This window comes from Trachypithecus francoisi, unplaced genomic scaffold (assembly GCF_009764315.1).
Source record: "Trachypithecus francoisi isolate TF-2019V2 unplaced genomic scaffold, Tfra_2.0 Lachesis_group2, whole genome shotgun sequence".
NCBI classification, from domain to species: domain Eukaryota; kingdom Metazoa; phylum Chordata; class Mammalia; order Primates; family Cercopithecidae; genus Trachypithecus; species Trachypithecus francoisi.
In genome coordinates this window covers 28,232,172-28,253,778 of record NW_022681465.1, presented here as the reverse complement: position 1 = coordinate 28,253,778, position 21,607 = coordinate 28,232,172, and the positions used below count along the sequence as shown (strand labels likewise).

The window sequence follows — 21,607 nt, the reverse complement described above, 5'->3', positions numbered from 1 at the left end:
AAATAATAGCATGGAAAAAAGTGCGAATAATCAACAGTAAATATTAGGACATTCTTTTTGACTTACAAATGTCTTTTCTAAAGTTCTTCTCTATCACCTTACAACTATTAGAGTTATTCCTGCTGATGAAAGGAGTATAATCTTACCTAGCAATCTTGGAGCAGTTTAAAATACTATTTAAAAATGAAACAAAATATAAAATTAAAAAAAAACAGGAATTTCATTTAAAATGGGAGATTACACGCAATGCATACCTAATAATATAAAACATAAAATGATACAATAAAGAACAAAATTATTTTGGGTGTAGAATTTTTTTTTTCTTGAATAATTTATCAATGTTAGTCTGGCAACAAAAGGGATACCGGGGTAACCCAGAATGCTTGTTGGGGTTTCTTTCGTTTCTTTCGTATTTACTTTGATGATGTATTCCAGATCCTAATTTGGGTTAACTAACAGCTTAAAAGGGTTGGTATCCCAAGGGGAGGTAGGTAAGAACAACCTTTTAATCTTTCAATAGTATTAGAAGGTCAACAAGGCTGGGGTGAGGCGTGGGTTACACGAAAACAATGAATAATGTCACCAGGCCACTCCCTGCCATTCTTCTTGTCTGGAAAAGAAGATGTATTACTTTTTTTTTTTTTTTTTAAATAAGCAGGCTAGCCTGTCCTCTGGATCCTACCAGCATTATCCCTTTAGGAATGCAGAAACTAAACATCTGCATCTAGCACATGGTCCAGCACACACAGTGGGTGCTGAATCAATATTTTTTGACAGAATATTATGTTTGACAGAATGAAATTTTTTAAATCATGTCTGACATATGGCAGCCCAACTAAAATGACATCTCCAATCATAATCATGGACAAAGTGATCTCCTTGACTTGGAAGACCTTTTGCCCAGAGCAATTCAAAAGTTTTGTCAAGCCACATGGTTATGTTAAAAAGTTCCAGATCAGTACTGCGATCAAGAATACGGGCAGCCAAAGACAGCCCCAGGACAGCAGTCCACTGTGGGTCTGTAGAAACCACACAGAAGGATGTGGAATGGTACTGAGTGAGCCTGTGGGTTGTCAGTGACCTTGTACGCCCCCAAACAACAATGTCAGTATGTATTTACAGTCCTCTTTAATTAAAGATTATTTCACTACTTAAAAATGGAAACAAAAAGATATCTCTAGAGTGTATTTCTAGGGCCCACAGGAGTGCTAAAGTGAAAAAAAAAAGTGATAACTCTGAAAGAAACCTGGGTCATTTTACAACTGCCCCCTGGCACAAGGGTCACAACGGTAATATTCACTGTGGAGACACTAATGGAGATAAGCACTTTATTCTCATCCATCCCATTTATTATACCATATGAAGTGCTGTGCGGCCCAACAGAAAGACCGCTTCCTCCATAGGCCTGAGTGATACAGGTTGATTTCTCCTTCTTGTCTTCCTCTTAATCCCAAGGATACACTTTCCTGAAGGAAGTAAATTTTCTTTTCTTTTCTTTTTTGAGACAGAGTTTCACTTTTGTCACCCAGGCTGGAGTACAATAGCATGATCTCGGCTCACTGCTACCTCTGCCTCTCAGGTTCAAGTGATTTTCCTGCCTCTGCCTCCCAAGTAGCTGGTATTACAGGCATGCGCCAGCACGCCCAGCTAATTTTGCATTTTTAGTAGAGACAGGGTTTCACTATGTTGGTCAGGCTGGTCTCAAACTCCTGACCTCAGGTGATCCGCCTGCCTCAGCTTCCCAAAGTGCTGGGATTGCAGGCATGAGCCACTATGCCCAGCCTTGAAGGAAGTAAATTTTCAAAAGAAATTTGAGCAAATAAGTAGGTTGGGAAGTACTCACTGACAAATTGTTCCAGGAACAAAGAAGAGCGTAAGGGGAGCAATGAGAAACTTATCCACATAAAATGAAAGTAGCACAAAGGAGAGATAGGTGAGAAATCTAAGACAGGAAGGCAAATGAAAGGTTTTAGATTTTTTGCTGTATATTTTTCTATTCCTTACTAATAATCTTGTTTAGCTAGCTTAGCTCTGGAGATCAAGTAGGCAGGTATAGACTAATGTAGGTCAAATTTCTAAATAATGATTTCCACAAACAGAAAAGCCACACTTGGAAGAGGAGAAGGGCTAATTCCTCTTCAGAGGGAGAGAGAAAGAAGATTCTGTATGATAAGAACTGCCAATTAGTGAGTGTCGACTATGCCACCAGGCACTACACGAGTGTTTTATATTGATTTTCGCTAACGTATGTGGCATGTATCATCATGTGGATTAACAGATGGCAAAACTAGGAAGTTAAGTAACTTGCTTTAGGTTACAAAGAAAAGAAGTGGCAAAGCTGGAATTTTAACCGAACTCTGTAACACCTAAGTTTGAGTTTTTTTCCACAACACTGCCAATGACATACATTTGTGCAGTGATACAGGAATGACAATATTATATTTCTCTTCAGGGAGCAATTTCCCCAGACTGTATTTGCTATTTAGCTGTGTTTGAATTATTGATTTGTTTATAATTGCTACCCTTTACCATAAAGATATATGTTCAATTTGGGGAGTAAGAAGCCTATTAGCATGATCGTTTTCTTTATGACAACTGTATCATATATCAATTAAAATAAACATAACTCCGTAACAGCCTGGGCAGGTGTTACTAAGTACTATAATACTACATTTAACACCTGTGAGAATCTTGACAAAAATTACAAATTATATGCCAGGTGAGAAGCTGTTTCTGAATCAATGAAGCCTGTAAAAAAATCAAAAATCTCAGTATACCATACTAAAATAATGTACATATCCACCACCACAGAAAGAGGAGGCCAAAAACAGACTCACCAGCTTGAATAAGAGTAAAGCAATAGGAAGTAGAACCATGGGGTAGTCTCTTAAAGGATGAATTGCCCACCTATCAGATGTACATCAAACTTTACAATTTCTAAGTAGCTTCAATAATCAAAAAGTTCTATAGAATATGTTTCTACTTGTCCAGTCAAAGAAGGAAAAGGGCATCTGTTTTTCCTTCTTAGAATTTAATAGGGTAGGGGGAACACAGTCTCTCCAGCAGAGCAGTTACCTTCAATAACATGCTGTTTCTCTGGTTACAATGAATAAGCTTTTTGCTGCCTCTCTGACAAAAATTACCCATATAAGCATTGGCATTGTAGTGGGTGAAAAGATGAGATGAGCTGAGCTTTCAGTAATTTGTTTAATTTTATAATCAAATAGCAATTGTAGTACAATCTCATAACCTATCAACCTTTCCCTCTCTTCCTCAGTTGTGCCCCAACATTTTGGAGAACAGAATCAACAGATGCAAAGACTTTCACCATGAACCTTTTGAATACTTGAAATTCTAGTGAAGAAGGAAGGTAAGATGGGGCAGAGAGCTTGAGAGCTGGAAGGACTGAGGTGCAAGAAAAATCATAATCAATTTCTTATCACCATGGAGAGGAAAGTCCACAAAATTTTCAATTCTGATTCTGCTCAAACGGACAAGATCAGTTGTCAACTTTGCCTGACATTATCTTCATTTAGGCAAGTTTTACAAAATGACACCAGTGGTTGGGCCCCACTTCATAGAAATTCTAATTTGAGGCCGGGCGCGGTGGCTCAAGCCTGTAATCCCAGCACTTTGGGAGGCCGAGGCGGGCGGATCACGAGGTCAGGAGATCGAGACCATCCTGGCTAACATGGTGAAACCCCGTCTCTACTAAAAAATACAAAAAAACTAGCCAGGCGAGGTGGCGGGCGCCTGTAGTCCCAGCTACTCGGGAGGCTGAGGCAGGAGAATGGCGTGAACCCGAGAGGCGGAGCTTGCAGTGAGCTGAGATCTGGCCAGTGCACTCCAGCTTGGGTGACAGAGCGAGACTCCGTCTCAAAAAAAAAAAAAAAAAAAAAAAAAAAAAAAAAAAAGAAATTCTAATTTGAATAGTTTTAGGTGAGGCTTACATGTCAATGTTTTAGAAACTCTTCAGATAGTCTAATGTGCAGACAAGGTTGAGAAACACCGAAATAAAATAATTCAGAGACACAAATAAATGTAAACCATATTAGAAGGGTTTTAACATAAACCTCTTCCAAGACTTAGGAAAGGAAAGGTGGCAGAAAAATTCTAAGTGAATCTTGTTTTTATCCCACTCCTGTAGAAAAACAACACTTACTAGCAGTGTACACTGTGCTACTCACAAGGCTAGGTATCAGATACATACAGAAGCATGAAGTCAGACATTAATTCCTCATTTTACATCTGAGGAAACGGAGTGTCCTGTATGTGAAGGAACTTCCCTAAGGTCAAAGAACAAAGACAGAACTTGATCCCAGATTTGTCGCAACTCCAGAGCTTTTTACCTTCTCAATATCTTCTGGAACATTCCTTTTTGTACTTGATAACTTAATAGTAGATACTGGGCACTGCCTTTGTTAGGACACAAAGTATCTCTACGCCTTCAGAATAAAGTGTGCCTTTAGCAACATTTTACACTGCAGAACCTCAGAGGAGTTCATTATAAGGGATTTAATCCATAACTCCTGGCTATTAGCTACCTGACAACTGGCAGTGAAAAAGGGGGAAATACACAAAAAGACTGGAAGAGCAGGTTGTGACAAGTTTCAAATGAATGAATGAAAGTATTAGTTGATTAACAAATCTACATGGGTATATATACAACATACATATATAATACACACACACACCCTTTCTCTCTCGCTCAATATGCCCTGTGTTGGTCAGGGAGAACTCTTCAGGGTCTAGACAATGCTAGACATAAGAAGTTTTAGAGAGTTAACCATGTCTAAGTAGCAATCTAATTGCCAATCCAGAAAACAAACAACGTAAGTAAAGAAAAATATATCAAAACATTACTTTTACAAGGCAAAATTAGGAAAAAAACTCACAACCCAGAAACATTATGAATAAGACATATTCTCTAAAATAAACTGAAATTAGGTGTGTTTTTAAATTAAAAACATTAGAGTATTTTTAAAATTATAACTTCAGTAGAGTTTTTCAAAAAGATGAATTTAGTAGCTAATAAAAGACAACTCTCCCATCCATGGCAGATGGTCAGTGTGACATCCTAGGACTGGAGTCATTTATTATTACATGTCAGAGCTAACAATACAAACTTAATGGATTATTAACTTCCCTTGAGATAGAAAGCATATTCTCAAATTTAAATGAAGAAATCAAAAAGTCAGAAAAAATAAAAGAAAACCATTTCATTCTCTTATGAAGTCTAATGTATTTTCGGTTAAAACTCTGTAATTAGATTAAATACACAAATGGTTAAGAAAAAATTTATAAAATTAAACAAAAAAAGGAAGGGCTAGGTTATTTTTATTACTCCAACAATATGACTTCATATCTTTCATAATTGTAGAAAAAACTTGCTTTTTGCCGCTTTAAAAGAATATTGAAAATTAAGATAATTTAAAATGTTGCATATAAATGTATGCCCTTTACTTCCTATATCCACAAATGGACATTTCCAATGTTTTTCAGAATTTCAAGCATTAAGAAGTTTGCGGCCGGGCGCGGTGGCTCAAGCCTGTAATCCCAGCACTTTGGGAGGCCGAGACGGGCAGATCACGAGGTCAGGAGATGGAGACCATCCTGGTTAACATGGTGAAACCCCGTCTCTACTAAAAAACACAAAAAACTAGCCGGGCGAGGTGGCGGGTGCCTGTAGTCCCAGCTACTTGGGAGGCTGAGGCAGGAGAATGGCATGAACCCGAGAGGAGGAGCTTGCAGTGAGCTGAGATCCAGCCACTGCATTCCAGCCTGGGTGACAGAGCAAGACTCCGTCTCAAAAAAAAAAAAAAAAAAAAGAAGTTTGCTATTTAGAATGTCAGCAGATATGCTTTTGGCATGATATTACATTAAGCAAATAAGCTCAATGTAATAATTTTCTTAGTTATATTTATTATGCCCATTTTATTGTTAAACTTATTTACTGTTAAACTTATTTTCATTGTATACCTCTTTTAGCCATACTTTTTAATTTTGTGTATGTGTGTGTATGCAAATGTACATGTGTGCATGTGTGTGTGATTGCATGTGGCAATGAAGTAATATGAATATTCATTTTACTCTGGTTCTCAGCTCATAACTTTTTTATTTTTAATTTTTGGTACGGTCAGAATGAGCATAAATGACGATAAACAGTCTCTAAGATATAGTTCTTGATTTCTTTTAAAAAATCTTTCAATGATTTTGTAACTTTTTATTCTTAGAAAGGATTAGGACAATGGTTCATTACCTACCATAATCTGTGATTTTACAGGACACCAAATATAGCTCTTTCAGGTTTTGTCCTTCCTTTGCAATGACCTCCACACACCTGAAACATACAAAAAGTGGTGAGTTATACTAATGTGTTTCAAGTTAAATTAGCAAGGGTTTGAATATAACAGGAAGAGATCAGCATTTGGTGAATGCCACAGCTTCTTTCAAGGTTTTGCAGGAAAGGTATTATATTCTCTGCTTTAAAGTCAAGTGCTGTCATACCTAACTGACTTTATTTAAATACATTTATGACTAGTGCATCTTTTAAAACCAAAGAGCTTAGAAAGAAATATTCTCATAAGGGTAATGTTACATTTGGTAATAAAAGACTAGTAAACATATGCTGCTTAATGAATATATACTATTTATATAATTAAATAATAATAAAATAATTATAATAGAACTGTAGAATATAGATAATTATTATAGGTAGATGGTTATACACTCATGGTTAATGAGCTCATGGTTAATATGCTCAATTATTAATGATGGAATTAGGTAACATTGAAATAATATTTTTTGCAAAATTTTATTCAATTTGATATCAAATATGTTCTGAAAAGCTATAATTTTACAGATTAAAGATGAAAGAAAATATGTACACATAACTTTAAAATATCTTATTCTTAATATTGTAAATAAGTTGTTGTAAAGGTTTAGGCCATTTTAACAATATAGATACAGATACGTAAGACTGTCGTTTCTGGTTTCATTTAAGTTAAAAAAAATTTTTTAATGGTGCACTCTGATCTAATAGGCCTAGTGGAAGTTGCATTACAGAATTGAATGAACTTTAAAAGTAATGATTAACAATATTATCCATTTTGTGGCTCAGTTTCCTATAATGTCAGAAAAATTTGTGCAGTCATACAGACACACAGGCAAATGCACCCTTCGATGCAGTCCCTCCTTTAATCTTTATAAATAACAGTTAAGTAAAAGGGTAAAAGCAAAAACAGTCATTAACCTTTTCTAGGAAGTAAGGATCAAGTAATTTGATACCTGTGCGCATAATCTATCAAAAAATTACTCAGTATCCATCTCTGTCTTTCCTATATTTTATTTGCTCTCTGGCTTATTTGTAGGAATCTTCATAAAATGTCAGGAAATTTTATACAATTTTACTTCACATAATTCATTATTGAAGGTTAAATTAGTTATAGAGAAGACATATATTTCTTTTAAAAAATTTTTATGGAATTTTGTTTTAATGGAATGATAAACATTTCAAATTTCCTCAGAATAACCACATAAACATTCTTTTTCTTCCACTATTAAAAAAAACTGTAAAAAAATGGATAAATTTTTCCATGTCTAAAACAAGAAACTTAAAACAGCAAGACAACGCAATTATGATTGACACAGGTTGTGAGGAAAATTTTAAAGCTAATTCCATGTCATTTGGTTTTTACATAATATTTTAAAAAATTCATTATAAAAAGAATAAAAACAGAAATGAAGCATTACCAACAATAACAACCTTTTATATGGTAAAAACTATTTTTACATGCTAAGAGTACACAAAAAGGCCCTAGATGACTGTAATATCCTAAATCATTAAAAAATAATCTGACGACTTTCAGTCAAATCAAATATACATATCTCACTGTCCTCTTCCATTACGTACCAAAAAAACAAACAGATCCAATATTTCGCATGGCCACCAAAAATCATTAATTATAGCTTGTTCTCATGCTCTATTTGAATAGTTCAAAATGCCTGATTTATATTTGATTATGCTCTAAACAAGTGCAATATCCTATTTATCTTCCTTGTACTTGATTTTACATCAGATATGCACATAAGACATACAGATGACTAAAAATAGCAAATGACACAATTGACTTCACTGTACAAGCCAAGTCAAATGTTAGTACATAGGCAACAAGAACCAACACTTATATAAAATAAGATGATCAATCACTGGATAAAGACTTCCTAAAAACTGATAAAAGGTCATGAGCATCAGGTTTCCCCGCTATTGAACAGAGAAAAGTTCAAGAGGTGTAGACAATTATGAATACCTATTATAAAATCATTTAGCACACTCAGGAGGCAATACAGTGGCCAAGAGATAACACATGATTAAGAGTAAGCAGTGTCTTTCAGATCAAAAAGGGAGAAATAGAAGAGAAAAGCAATTTGCTTTCTATGAAGAATCACCTAGGATTTTTGTTTTTCTTGAAAGTTCAGGTAAACAGGGTTTTCCAAATACTTTTAATTACCCTGATCACAGCCAGTGTGCTAAAAGTCATGTACAACATAAAATTAATTTCTGAAATAAAAATTCATGGTGACAAAACCATACCCTTGGAAAACCTGTAGCAAAATATTAATTTTATATCTGTTGTGGATTTTACATTTGAAAAGAGAAACCCCAAATTTTGTGATTTTGGACAGAAACGTCATATACATTGAGACACAAAATTGAGTGGTTGCAGTAGGTAGATAAAGTAGTTGTTGTTTTAAGAATTGAAAATGGAAGTGGTTTGTATTATCCCATTACTACAAATTGGTGGAAATGGAACACCACCTCATGTTCCTGGCTAGTGTATGAAGCCTCATAATCCATCTATGTCGTGTTTCCCGGGTAGCATGTGGTGATAGCAGTTCACGGTGAGAGATTGTGGATGCTGACTATCCTTTTCTCCTGGAACTTTCAGAGTCCATTCTATAACATGTTTACAAGTAGCACATAACACAAGTCTGTGAACATATTTACTTTAAATAATTCCATTGTTTTACAAAGAATCTTGGCTCTAGTCATAACCTTTAGTGTATTAAAATCAGAGCAATTTCTAGTTCGCTGTATAGTATGCATGCAAAAAACAAAGTCATAAATCTTAGTATGGACTACAGGTACAGCAAGTTAAGAGGTATTTATAAACTGATACCAATAAAAGAGAGAAATGTGGGCAAAGCAATAATCTTGAAGTGAGAAGGAGAGTGACAGAACCAAAGACCACATGTAAAATGTTTACTTCTTCATCACCTTTCTTACTCACAGATTACATAGAGGAATATTCATTAATCATAGTGATGAATTAGTTTGGTCCATAGGAGCAAGCCATGAGTCTCTAAACTCACAATATAGAATTCAAATTTTTCCTATTCTTCCCCAACCCCTTGTCCCCATCATTCCTATAGGCAAAGCTCAGAATATCACATGGCCATTCTCTATGAATCAGTAGGTTCAAAGATTTCCCACTTCATGTATGAAAACATAAGGAGTTACAAAATTTAGGAAAAGAACTGTGTCCTTACAGAAAGTAACGATGTATAAGATAATTAAGAAAAATTCATAACATGGGAAAATGGCATAGTGGATAAATGCTGAAGAATATCAAATACTTTTAAAGTAGCTCATGAATGTCAAGCACAATTAAGATTACTAAACCCTAAGGAGAGATCTGTCTTAACGAGAGAATAAAGGAATCAAAAGACATGCTAGTCTCCCCTTCAGGGAATCACAGAACAATCACGTACATTTCTTGGAGCCCTACATCATCATTCTCTACAAGATAAGTCCATATGAAAAAGTTCTCCAAAAAAAAGTCTTAGGTTCATTTAAATATACTTTAATTTATTCTGAATTGCCTACCCTCAGTTTATTTTCCTGCTTTTATGTTTGGCAGGGGTCTGAAGAGAATTTTTTTTTAAAGAAAAAAACAACATTGCTACCATTGTAAATTCTTGAGTAACAGCTGTTGAATACATATATATAAACTCTTTTGGAATACAGAAAAAGGGCCAGAAAACCTGCTCCAAAGTATCCTAAGCATCCAGAGTTATTTTTGATAATAATGTAACTTTATGCTCACTTGCTTTTGATAATGTTCTAAAATGCACCTGAAACATCTGATGAAATATGAAAAGCAACAGAAAGGTTACTTTGGTAAGCTAGACAGGATTTTTTTCAAAGATGAGAAGGCATTACTTATTTTCAGTGGAGGGAAAATCTGTCTGCTTAGCAATAGATTCCTAATCATATGATTTATGTGAAGGGTAAAGGTTAATGAATTAAGCTGTGTAAGCTTCAAAACTATCAAAGGAATTCAAAAGAGCCTTGAATTATGGAAAACAATGGCCCATTCTACATACATACCAAATTTTTATGTTTTTTTTGTCTCCTACTCAAAAGCTAGAACATGGCATTAGTGACAATTGAAAAGAACTAATGAGGAAATATGACTACATCGCTTGCAATAGGAGTGTCCTAGGAGACCTTGTTACTGTTTGTGATGTGCTTTAAACCCAAAAGAAGCTAATTGGAGCTGCCAGACACTGGTTTGCAAATCTCACTTTAAAGGACAGCCTCAATCACCTCAGAGGTGTGAAAAGAAATGTCCCTATTAGAGATGCATTAGTATGTGGCTTGGTGAATTTCTAAATAAACTTTAGGATGTTTTTTCCGAAGTCACTTTTATATTTGAATAATAGATATATCTTTAAGTGAAACACAAATGCAACAAGACAAAAACAACCCCACAGATCTAAAACAAAGAACTGTGAAGAGGGCCAGAAAGGAATTGGCAAATAAGTGCATCTGGGAGCTAGGTATATTTTGGTTGAATAAACATGTGGATCAAAACTCAGAACTCCTGAAACAAATCATAAAAGTGATCTATTTGGGGTTTCAGAAACAGAATCTCATCTTCATCATTTCTTGAAAGTAAGCAAGCCAAGAATCCAACCTATGTTACATAGATTGTAAGTGGGTAGGGGCTTAAGTAGCTACAACACACACACATACACATACACACCCAACACACGAAAGGAGTAAAAAGTGTTTACGAGATCTAAAGAGAGTAACAAGAGAGCAAACAGTCCAATTCCATGCTGCAGAAGCTCATCCTGACTAATTCATACATGGGTCATTTAAATGACAGCAGAGGTCACCAAAACACAATTGGGTATCTTACAGAAAGAATAATGATATCTGATTGATTTTTCTAAAGCTCTAAATGAAGTTTTACTGAAGAATAATCCAATCCCAGTGCAGTAAATGAATGGGTATAATTTATAGGTTTACTCTGCCTTCAGAAAATGCACCATATAAAAGATTTCTATGCACAAAAGAGATAAATTTACAAGTAAACTTTTACAAGATGAGTCAATTCGAGAATCTATTAATACACTCGATCTTAGTCAAAAGGCCAAGAAGCAATCAAGAATCTACTAATAGTATGTTTCCCCTTAATACATTTGAATACAATTTCATTTATGAGTCTTATATTTATATACTTTTTCTAAGTAATAGGACACCTTAACCTTGCAGAAATGGCATGAAATAGTTTTTTTTAAATCTTCAAGTTAAACAGCTGTACATAAATGACAAATACAAGATTATTTCTGGAACATGGCAGATGGTATCAAGGTGATATGTTAAATCCACTTTGTATTCTGCAGTATACTTTTTTTGTAAACGCTCTTGTATTCAATCCTATTGACAACACAATACCAAATATACACCTAAGTCAATTTTTCATGTAAACTTCTAAAGATGTGCTCATAGAAGAGATGTTTACTACAAGAAAAATTCTTTTTTAAAGGTTGACTTGCAATTAAAATGTGAGAGCATTTGCTCAAAGCACATTCTTAATATACGACAGGGGCAAAGACTAGGAGTGACATGCAAAATGTCACCAGCTCCACCAGTTAACAACAATTATCTTGGGACACTCATTAAGTTCTCACTACCAAATGTTATTCTCTAGAAAGCCAATATCTGATTAGTGTGGCTGAGATTAATTTAAGCTCTTGCTGCTTAAACAATAGCAAGCCGATGCCCATTTTGTCACACTGAGAGGTAATGGAAGACTACAAAATTAGAATAGTAGTGTTTTGTTATTTATGTTTTAATGAGGTACACCACAAGAGGTGGCCTACAAACTGAAATGTTACTAAAAGTTCAGTTCTATGGGTTTGCATCTTTGCCAACAGAGGGTGTTACACTTTTAAGGAAAATGAGGCAGAGCAGATGTCATTTGCTGATTCTTTCTGGACCACTCTCTCCTTGAGTGTCTATGACATTAAATAGGTTTTCTCATTGGAGAACAGGATTTAGCACTGAAAAAGTAATATACCAACAAAATAATATTTTTCATATATTTAGGAATGGCCATCACAAACCTGCTGTTATGAAAATACGTTTTTCTTCATTTATATAGTAAAATATGTTTAAATTTAATTTGAGTGTTTCTTAGAATACTTTAAACATGTATTTTAGATAAAATAATGCCTGCAATATTTTAAAATGCACATTTTCTTTAAGATACTAAGAAACAAGATGATTAAAGGTTTTTCTGAGGGGTGGGTACAGAAATTGAATTAACAAACTTGCAAGAAACTTGGCTCTAGGTTTACTATTTCAGATTTATTTAACCAAAAGTCTTGTTTTTTAATTTTAGCCATTGTTCCATCCTTTACCATAACTAACTAAACCTTATATAACAGGTTAACATTTTCTAAGTATTCCTCAGAATATGCAAGAAGCAGAAAAAACATGCTAAGTTTTATTAATTCATTTATTTAATTAAAAAATGTTTCATTGAGTGCAAACTATGTTTTAGAAATACTAAAAGATATAATCAAAAGCCACATTATTATAAAATGAGGAACATAATACTTATAACCTTGATGGATCAAATACTGTTTATTGTTTGTGGCTGTAGTTGATATTCATGGTCATACCCAGGAGCAGCAAAGTCCTATTACTACCTCTATAACTACTAAAATCAACTGAAGGTAAGCATTTCCTTTAGTCCTATAAAGCAAATATTTCAGGACTAAAGGAAACACTAGAAAAAAAAAGGAAGAAAAAAATTAAAGGCAAGCTTTCCTAATTCACCAGTTTATTCATTCTTCAGTAGAAACACATGTTGTTAGTTACTTTGAATACGTAAATGCTAAGACACCTCCTTCATCTTTTAAGGTGTTTCAGTTTCCATCAATTTATAATCTCTAACTCTAAGGGAATCCAGATACTGTACAATTTTGATATAGCTAAGACTGGTGCTATCTTTATGGTGTTCTGGCATATTTTAATACAGATAGCAGAGAGAAGACTTTGTCACCCTACATGTAACAAAGATTTACCATGTGGAAACAAAAGCTCAGGACCCTAGAAAAGCAGAAATAGTAAACATTTAAAACTACAATCTAGGTTAACGAACTGTTAATTCTTTTAGAGACCACACTTGTCCTGAAATAAAAGTCAGGCAAAATTCTGCAAGCTCCAAACTGATGCTCACCACAAAAACATTAATAGTGAAACTAGAAATACTGTAAAGAGATTTGACAGGCCTCCAAATAGCTAAAAAGGATACTGTGAAATTTAGGTGAAATATTAAACATATAATTGATTATAATCTCTCTGCCCAGCCTGTTCCCTTTATCTTAACTGCTATAAGTATTGATATGAAAGTTTCAATTCAACAGACCATGTATTTTAAGCTCACTTTTAATTTAAAATGGCTAAGACTAAATTATTTTAGTGGAATATAAAAGCACTCAGGAGATGAGATTTCAGGCATCATTCATGAAAGAGTTAAGCACTTCCTCACCAGAAGACAGTCACAACTCTGCTTTGTAGTGACTAATTGCCTCTTTAACCCTTGTGCTCTGGGAGTTGGCCTGTGCTTCAATACTAGTTTTGTGATATAGCCAAAGACTGATGTTCAACATAGACCTCCCATGACCTGTGTAGCCAAGGAGGCAGCTCAGACAAGATGCTGACAAAAGGTTTCCTTCTCATTTGGGAAGGCACAGAATCTTTTTTTGGATAAGCCAAATTCTCAGAAGACTATAAAACACAGGAGGTAAAGATAATTTATAAAAGTTAAAAGAATGGTTTCTCACTTGAGCTAAGAATGATTCTAAGCATCCCAATGTATCACTCAAAATTTTGTTCAAAAATGGTTTTAGTAATATGAAAAAAAAAGTTTAGTTCTCTTAAATGCAATGAAGAGGGTCCCTAATTTGATGTCTTTGAAAGCTTATAATTAGATAGCTATAATCAAATACAGAGGAAAGCAGGTCAACATCTTCATTCCAAATGTTTCCCGTATGCTTTAAACATTTGTAACCAGGAAGCCTGCACATTGTCATTAATTTTTAAGCCTGGCAACTTCCGGTCTGATCAAAAACTAACAAAAAAAATTTACAGGAGATTTTATGTAGAGATTATATAAAACTAATTAATCCTGCAATTGGGATGGCAGAACAGGATAGTCATGCTTTCTTGTTTTCTAAAAGGGAAGGAATGAGGAAGGAGTTGTAGATTAGGGAGCAGGAAAAGTATAGGCAGTGGGAACAACTAACCCACATACTCATTCAGAAATAAGATAGGAGAAGAATCACATAAGCTTGAGGAAGGCAGGGACCTACACAAATTTGACATTATTGATGCTTAGCCAGATTGTACTCTGAATCCTTTGAGTCTCAAGGATCATCATATAAAACCTGCTTCCAAAGCTCTGGGACTGCCATTGCTTTACTCTCATTTTTCCCATATAATTTGCACATTAATGTTCACTTCAGAGGCAAATCATCTTTGCTGTAACATTTATAAGAAAGAGGCAGCAGGTCATGTTAAGTTGTTTTGGTGCACTGTGTTTACGCAGAGAGATAACTTTTTACTTAAAAAATAATTGTTTTTATTTATAGAAATATGTGGACTATATTTAAAAAAGAATGTGACAATAAAGGGCATCAACCAATAATTCTCTACAAAAAAATATGTAGTTTATTTTTTTAATCCAAAAAAAAGGATGATAGTTGATTTCGATTTTTTTTTAACCTGAAGGACAGAGAAACAAAGTCTTCCACATTTCCTTTTTAATGTTCAAGTAAATGCTATAGGATTAGATTTCAAGATTCCAGAAGAGGCTATTGAATCTTAGCTTCTCTGGCTATCAGGCCATTTCAGTGGTTCCTAACATTAAGAAGTCCAATTGTCTGTAAAATAAATATACTTCTAGAGGTTTCTTTCTAAACTGTTTATCTAATAATGCAGACTTGGTTGTAAGTAAGTTATAACCAAAGGACTATGTAGTATATATGTACATGTATGTATATACATTTATGAAGAGAACTCTTAACAAATATATTTTTTCCTTATCCATATTGTCACTAAATCAGCAAATACACAGTTGTTGTGTATACACTAAAAAAAATAATTTAGCAGCCTAACCTCTGAAATACCATAATCACAAAAATCCAGGTTGCTTTGCATGGACTAGTCACCAGTCTATTCCCTCTGAAGAGAAACACATCTCTTTGTTCACAGGGAGAGTGGTGGAAAGCTAATGAAACCAGTGTGTAAGACTGATAGAGACCACAGGGAGGAAGTTAACCCATGTTCTTCTTGAAGAAAGTCGCAAAAGCAAGACAGTGTGTAAACACAGAGAAAGGAGAAGGAACATTTCACTATTTGTTTCAGACAGTGGATACCTCTGTGGGAACATCATGTCTGATAGACAGCAGAAACAACCAACATTCCCAATCCAGTACTCAGATTTACAGTATTTTAAAGGATAAACCAAAATGAACAGTGCATCTCTCTGGCATATTTTGAAATGATCTACCATTAATTAATACAGTTACTGTTCTGTCTGCATAATCAACAAACCATTTAGCAAAACAGAGTCACAGTATTAAAATTTCTGCTCTACACAAAAAGCACTCCTTTTAAGTACCCAACTAAATAAAGGAATAATATTCTGGCATTCTGCGAAAGAAAGATTGAGAGTTCGGGAGAAATAGTTTATTATTTTCAAAAGTCATTAGTGGAATAAGGAAGGAGAGCAACGGCAGGTGTTTGAAAGAGATGGCAGGTAGATGTGCCTGGAGTCAGTTGGCCAGTTTTGTGCTTCTATAGGCTGTGAGGGTATCATGAATTCTGTCCTGGTAATGATAGAACTTTATACAAAAAAAATAAAGTTAGAGCATAAATTCATTTTTTGGAGATCTTTTATTGAAAGGTAAGCACAGACAGGGTCATTCGATTCACAATACTATTAGGCCACTTGGCAACATTTGGGGAATGTGAAAAGTAAGAGCAATCCAATGACACATCACACTCTGAAAAAGGTGACAAATTATAAAAGGTAACAGCATAAGCAAGTTAGTGAATGTGGATACATACTCAAGGAAGCATTAGTTGAGTTAGTGATTTAAGTTTGTGGAGAGAACATTGTAATGGGGAAAAAGAAGAGAAATAATACATTAATATATTGCACAATTACCAAGGAGCCCAAATTTATTTTAGCTGTTTACTTATATTTAGCTGTATTCCATTAGAAATTCATATAAAACTATAAAAGAAATATTTGAGAAAGGCAAGGAGGGTAAAAAATAGGTAGAAAAATATTAAAGTCTGGGATATATCCATCCTGAAGGCATTCATATAATTCAGGCCTGGAAAGCCTCCACAAGTGGGATAAAATTTCAAGCGTTCAAAGAACCAAAGAAAGAGGGAAGAATGGTAATTTATGCATAATATCACAGGACTTTAAAAAATCAGATGTTCAAAAGAAGCTACAGAAAGGCTAGATATGCTTGAGGCATTTCTGGTGGAAGGCTGAAGTTTTAAGAAAGTTCAAAATATTTTGTATCCATTGAGAAAATTTCCTCCCACTTCTTAATAGCATTGTAAACTTAATCCATGAGAAATTGGTCTCTCAAAAAAAAAAAGTTTAAAAAATCAAAATGTATTATTGTACATGGTTAGTAACATAATACAGTAATAAAACAGAGATGATATTTCACTACACCTGTATTTTACTAAATTTTAACACTTCAGGTAGAAAATCAATTGGTTATAGATGATGGAAATGCATCTGCAATGCTGACTGCCAAAATTCTGTGTGTGTGTGTTTAGGACATGGTACTGAAGTTGGGAACTAAATTCAACTTCTCTAAGTCTCTTCTATAAAATGGAAATTATAATATTTACCTCCAAGGATTTTGTGAAGGTTACATTTCATAACATTTGCAAAGACACTTTTAGTCATTTAACAAACATTTGCTAACATCTACTTTGTCATTAATTATTTGGATACAAAGACAGATAAAACAAATCTCTTCCCAAAGGGAATTCGCAATCTTGTCAACTTTAAATACCCTCCACATAAATAAGGCAGGGTTATTTAGAACAAAATAGTATTTCCTAAAGTACATTTCTCAGAAAACTAGCACTCTGTGGTGCTTTAATATTTGACATATGCAAGAAACAGTAAGTTTATGTGAAATCAATCCATTTTTTTAATTTAGTAAAAATATAAATGCAAAGTACATAGAGCAGCACCTAGCATATAGTAAGCAATTAAATGTTATTTATCATTATTTAATCCCTAGCATGGAACCTAGCTCACTTAAAAACTACCTGTAGTAGGCTGAACGGTGGCTCCCAAAGACATCGGGTCCTAATTCACAGAGCCAATAAATGTTACCTTCCATGGAAAAAGTGTCTGCAGGTATGATTTTGAGATGGGGAGATTTTATCTTGGATTATCTGGGTGGGCTGTAAATGCAATCACTAGTATACTTACAAGAGAGAGGCAAATGAAGATTTGACACTGACAGAATAGAGAAGGCAATATTACTACGGAAACAGAGATGAGGGTGATGTGGCCACAAGCCAAGGAATTCCTGTAGCTATCAGAAGCTGGAAAGACAAGGAATGGATTCTTCCATAAAACCTCCAGACAGAGGATGACACCCTGATATTGGCCCAGAGAAACTAGTTTTGGACTTCTGTCCTCCACAATTGTGGGAGAATACATTTTCATTGTTTTTAAACTACAAGGTTGAGGTAATTTTTTTTACAGTCACAGGAAACTAATACAGTGTTTAAGAATGATATTAAATTAATCACTGGATTACATGTGTAACACCAAGGAATTTGTTTTATAAAGGTAACATGCTAATGGCAATTAAGATGATGTGACTGGATGGAACAAATTTTAAGTTGTGACAAAGACAAAAAAAGAAAACCTATACTTAAAGAATGCTACCATATCTTCAGTCTAATTAGAATAAATTCCAAAAGGTATGTATTTGAAACTTGAAACTTTTTTAGAATAAAGACCCATTTTCCTCTGATATTATGGAAAATTTCAAGCAAAAATGTTGACAGAATTGTGCAGTTAAAAAACCATTATCCATCACTTAGATTCTATTAACATTTTGCTACATCTGCTTTATCTCAGATGTATCCATCTATCTCTTTATTCATCCCTGTATTCATCCATCAATTTATCTTATTTTTTATGCATTTCAAAGTGCAGACATTGATACATTTCACTCTTAAACACTTTAGCATACACATCATAAACTACAGATGAATGTTTGTTAATGGTTATTTTTTAAGTAAATTTTACTCACTGTCAAATTTGTGATTTGGGCACAAATCTTAAAAGCAATTGGTTTTGACAAATGCTTATACATGTCTACCTTGAACCCCTAACAAGATCTAGAGTATTCCTAATATCTCCTAGTGCCTTCACATCCAAAGCTCATTCCCACTCACAAATGCAACTACTGTTGTAGATGTTTTTGTTACTTTGTTTCATTTTACAATAGCCTAGTTTTATCCATTTTCTTTTGTGAGTAAAAACCTAAAAGTGAAATTGCAGAGTCACAGAGTATTAGTAGTACCCACGTAGTAGGTGTGCAGTTAGTTTTATAAGAAACTGCCAAATCTTCTTCCAAAGTTGTTATATCATTTTACATTCTTACCAACACTTACGAAATTTTTAGTTGCTCCACACCCTCAACAACATAGATGTTATCAGGCTTTCAAATTTTAGACATTCTGGTGAGTTCATAAAGACCAGTTCAACATTAAAAAATTTAGAGATCCTGTAATAACAATTCTACTTTTTAAATATTTTCATTAAGGAAATACACAATGACAAAAAGTAACTAGAAATCGGGTAATATTTTTAAAGTCATTCATATACTTCCAGAATTTTGAAAAAGTGTACAGGACATAAAAACACACATATGTCATATAATTTATGCATTTTACAGGCAATACTTGTTGTAAACCCTATGCAATAGCTTTCTGGTCCCAGATAACATTTCACATGCTAGTTCTTTGGGATATTTTCATGGTTAATTCTACATATTTCACCACCTTTATTCCAAGCAACCTACATATCCAACAATGACCAGATAACTTCAGGACAGAAACCTTAAGTCATTGCATGTAGCCCTCAATATTATATTACATGCAGTTCTCCACTTTATCTCTCATGAGTTGAATTGGAAGTTGGGAACCAATTTTAAAATCAGCCCCAAACTCTCATGCTCTGTTAACATCGGGCTTTTCATTTAAGGTTTCTACTCTAACTGAATATTTGATGGAAGACCTTACATAATGTTGTAACTTAAAAGGTACACTGCTTATCCTGTCACCAAAAGAATTCTTAAAATTGTGTTGCCAGAAACTGGATTAGGACTCTGGCATTAGCCAGCAAATAGTAAAGCTGGATACCATGTACCTCCCAGCAGTTTTCTTCAAATCACTGAAAATAAAAAAGGAATTTCTTTTCTTTTACTATTTCTAATTAATACTTAAGTGAATTGCTCAATTTTAATAAACATGCAGTTATTGATTTTCATAGCTACGTATACTGAGTATGAAATAAAATTCTTCACTGAAACATGCTAAAACCTTAGAAGTTTTTAAATGAACATAAAGATGCTTTGTACTACTAGAGAGACAAACTGTATTATTTTTCATAAGATTAACGTTTTAAAAATGGAAACCACTGAGAAATAACTGTAAAGTTAAAAACTGTATCAAAGCTTTTAAAAGTCATTTTACACTGTTACACTATTCAATTATGCCATATAACTTTCAGAACATTCAACCTAATTCTTTTTAAAGTAAACTTACTATCAACCTCAAGGTTTTCATTTATTGACATGAAGGGTAATTTATCTTCTTTCATTGTTCTTTACAACGTTTGGCATTTCTAAGCAATGAAAGACCATTCATAGGAACCCTTCCCCTAATAAACATTATATAATTTTTTTCTACTAATGATCTAATACAGAAAGCCTTGGAAAGTGACTCCAAATTACTCAATTGTTTTCAAATTCAAAGTAATTGATCTCTCAGTGTGTAGTTATGTACCTTTATAGTTACGTATCTTTATAAATAGTTATGTTTATGCCTTTCCTCTAAGAACAATGATTAGAATCAATATCTACAAATAATTGCAAAGGAGAATAAATGCATACCTATTGCAAAGATTAATACAGAACCCAAATCTGAGTTTAAAAATCTCTCATAATAGCTAGCATAACAAATGCCAAACATTAATTATAAAGAGACATTCAGAACTATGTGGGAGAGGAAGAATTTTTTTGTTTGCTTTTTTCTTTTTTGAGACGGAGTTTCACTCTTGCCGCCTAGACTGGAGTGCAATGGGGCGATCTTGGCTCACTGCAACCTCTGCCTCCCGGATTCAAGCGATTCTCCTGCCTCAGCCTCCTGAGTAGCTGGGCTTACAAGCATGCACCACCACGCCCGGCTGTTGCATTTTTAGTAGAGACGGAGTTTCTCCATGTTGGTCAGGCTGGTCTCGAACTCTTGACTTCAGGTGATCTACCCGCCTCAGCCTCCCAAAGTGCTAGGATTACAGGCGTGAGCCACCGGCGCCCGGCAAGGAGAGGAAGAATTTTTACATGGCCAGCCAGCTTTTTATTCACACAAATGCAGTACCACCATATTTACTTTTGAGCCTTGCTTCCAACGCTCATGCCCAGCCACCTCAAGTTTAGAGTTCAGCCAAACACCTACAGCACTCTTCCCTTGAAATCTGAGATATTACTGCCTGATCCAAGCCAGATAAAGGTGTGGAGAGGCCATGAAGACCTGGGAAAAAAAATATGGCTCCTTTTCCTTCTGTAGTTTTGTGAAAAATAACAATGAAAATACTAAATTGTAAAATTAATGAAAGAAAAACCAAAGTCTAATTTTTTTCAGATTGTTTATGCACTCTTGTCATGCTGACACACTAAGGCTGTGCCTGGTATGCCTAACAATAATCCAGGAGAAAGAATGAGTTTGTAGAAACTGACTGCTGACCGTACTGGCACCAGTCTACTTTCCTGTTTTATGGATTGAGGTGACTGTGCCAGTTTTTTGTTGCTGTTCAAATGTTGGCCCCCATCTATTATTTTCAATGTAACTTGAAACTCTGGATATTGACTTCTGGTTCATATATTCTTCATAACTATAACTATGTCTGTGGATCTACTGGACATATTTACTACAAAGATGGTTTCTCAAAACAATAAACCTTTC

The 21,607-nt window shown here is 34.4% G+C and overlaps 1 protein-coding gene across 2 annotated transcripts in view; it reads right to left on the bottom strand.

The window, feature by feature from the left end:
• The window catches only part of FBXL17 (F-box and leucine rich repeat protein 17), a 550,690-nt gene that overhangs the window by 157,907 nt on the left and 371,176 nt on the right, over nt 1-21,607 (bottom strand). For both annotated transcript variants that reach the window (XM_033178969.1, XM_033178970.1), the window contains one exon: nt 6,264-6,340. In XM_033178969.1, the coding sequence (XP_033034860.1) occupies nt 6,264-6,340 (77 nt within the window). The remainder of the gene's footprint in view (nt 1-6,263; nt 6,341-21,607) is intronic.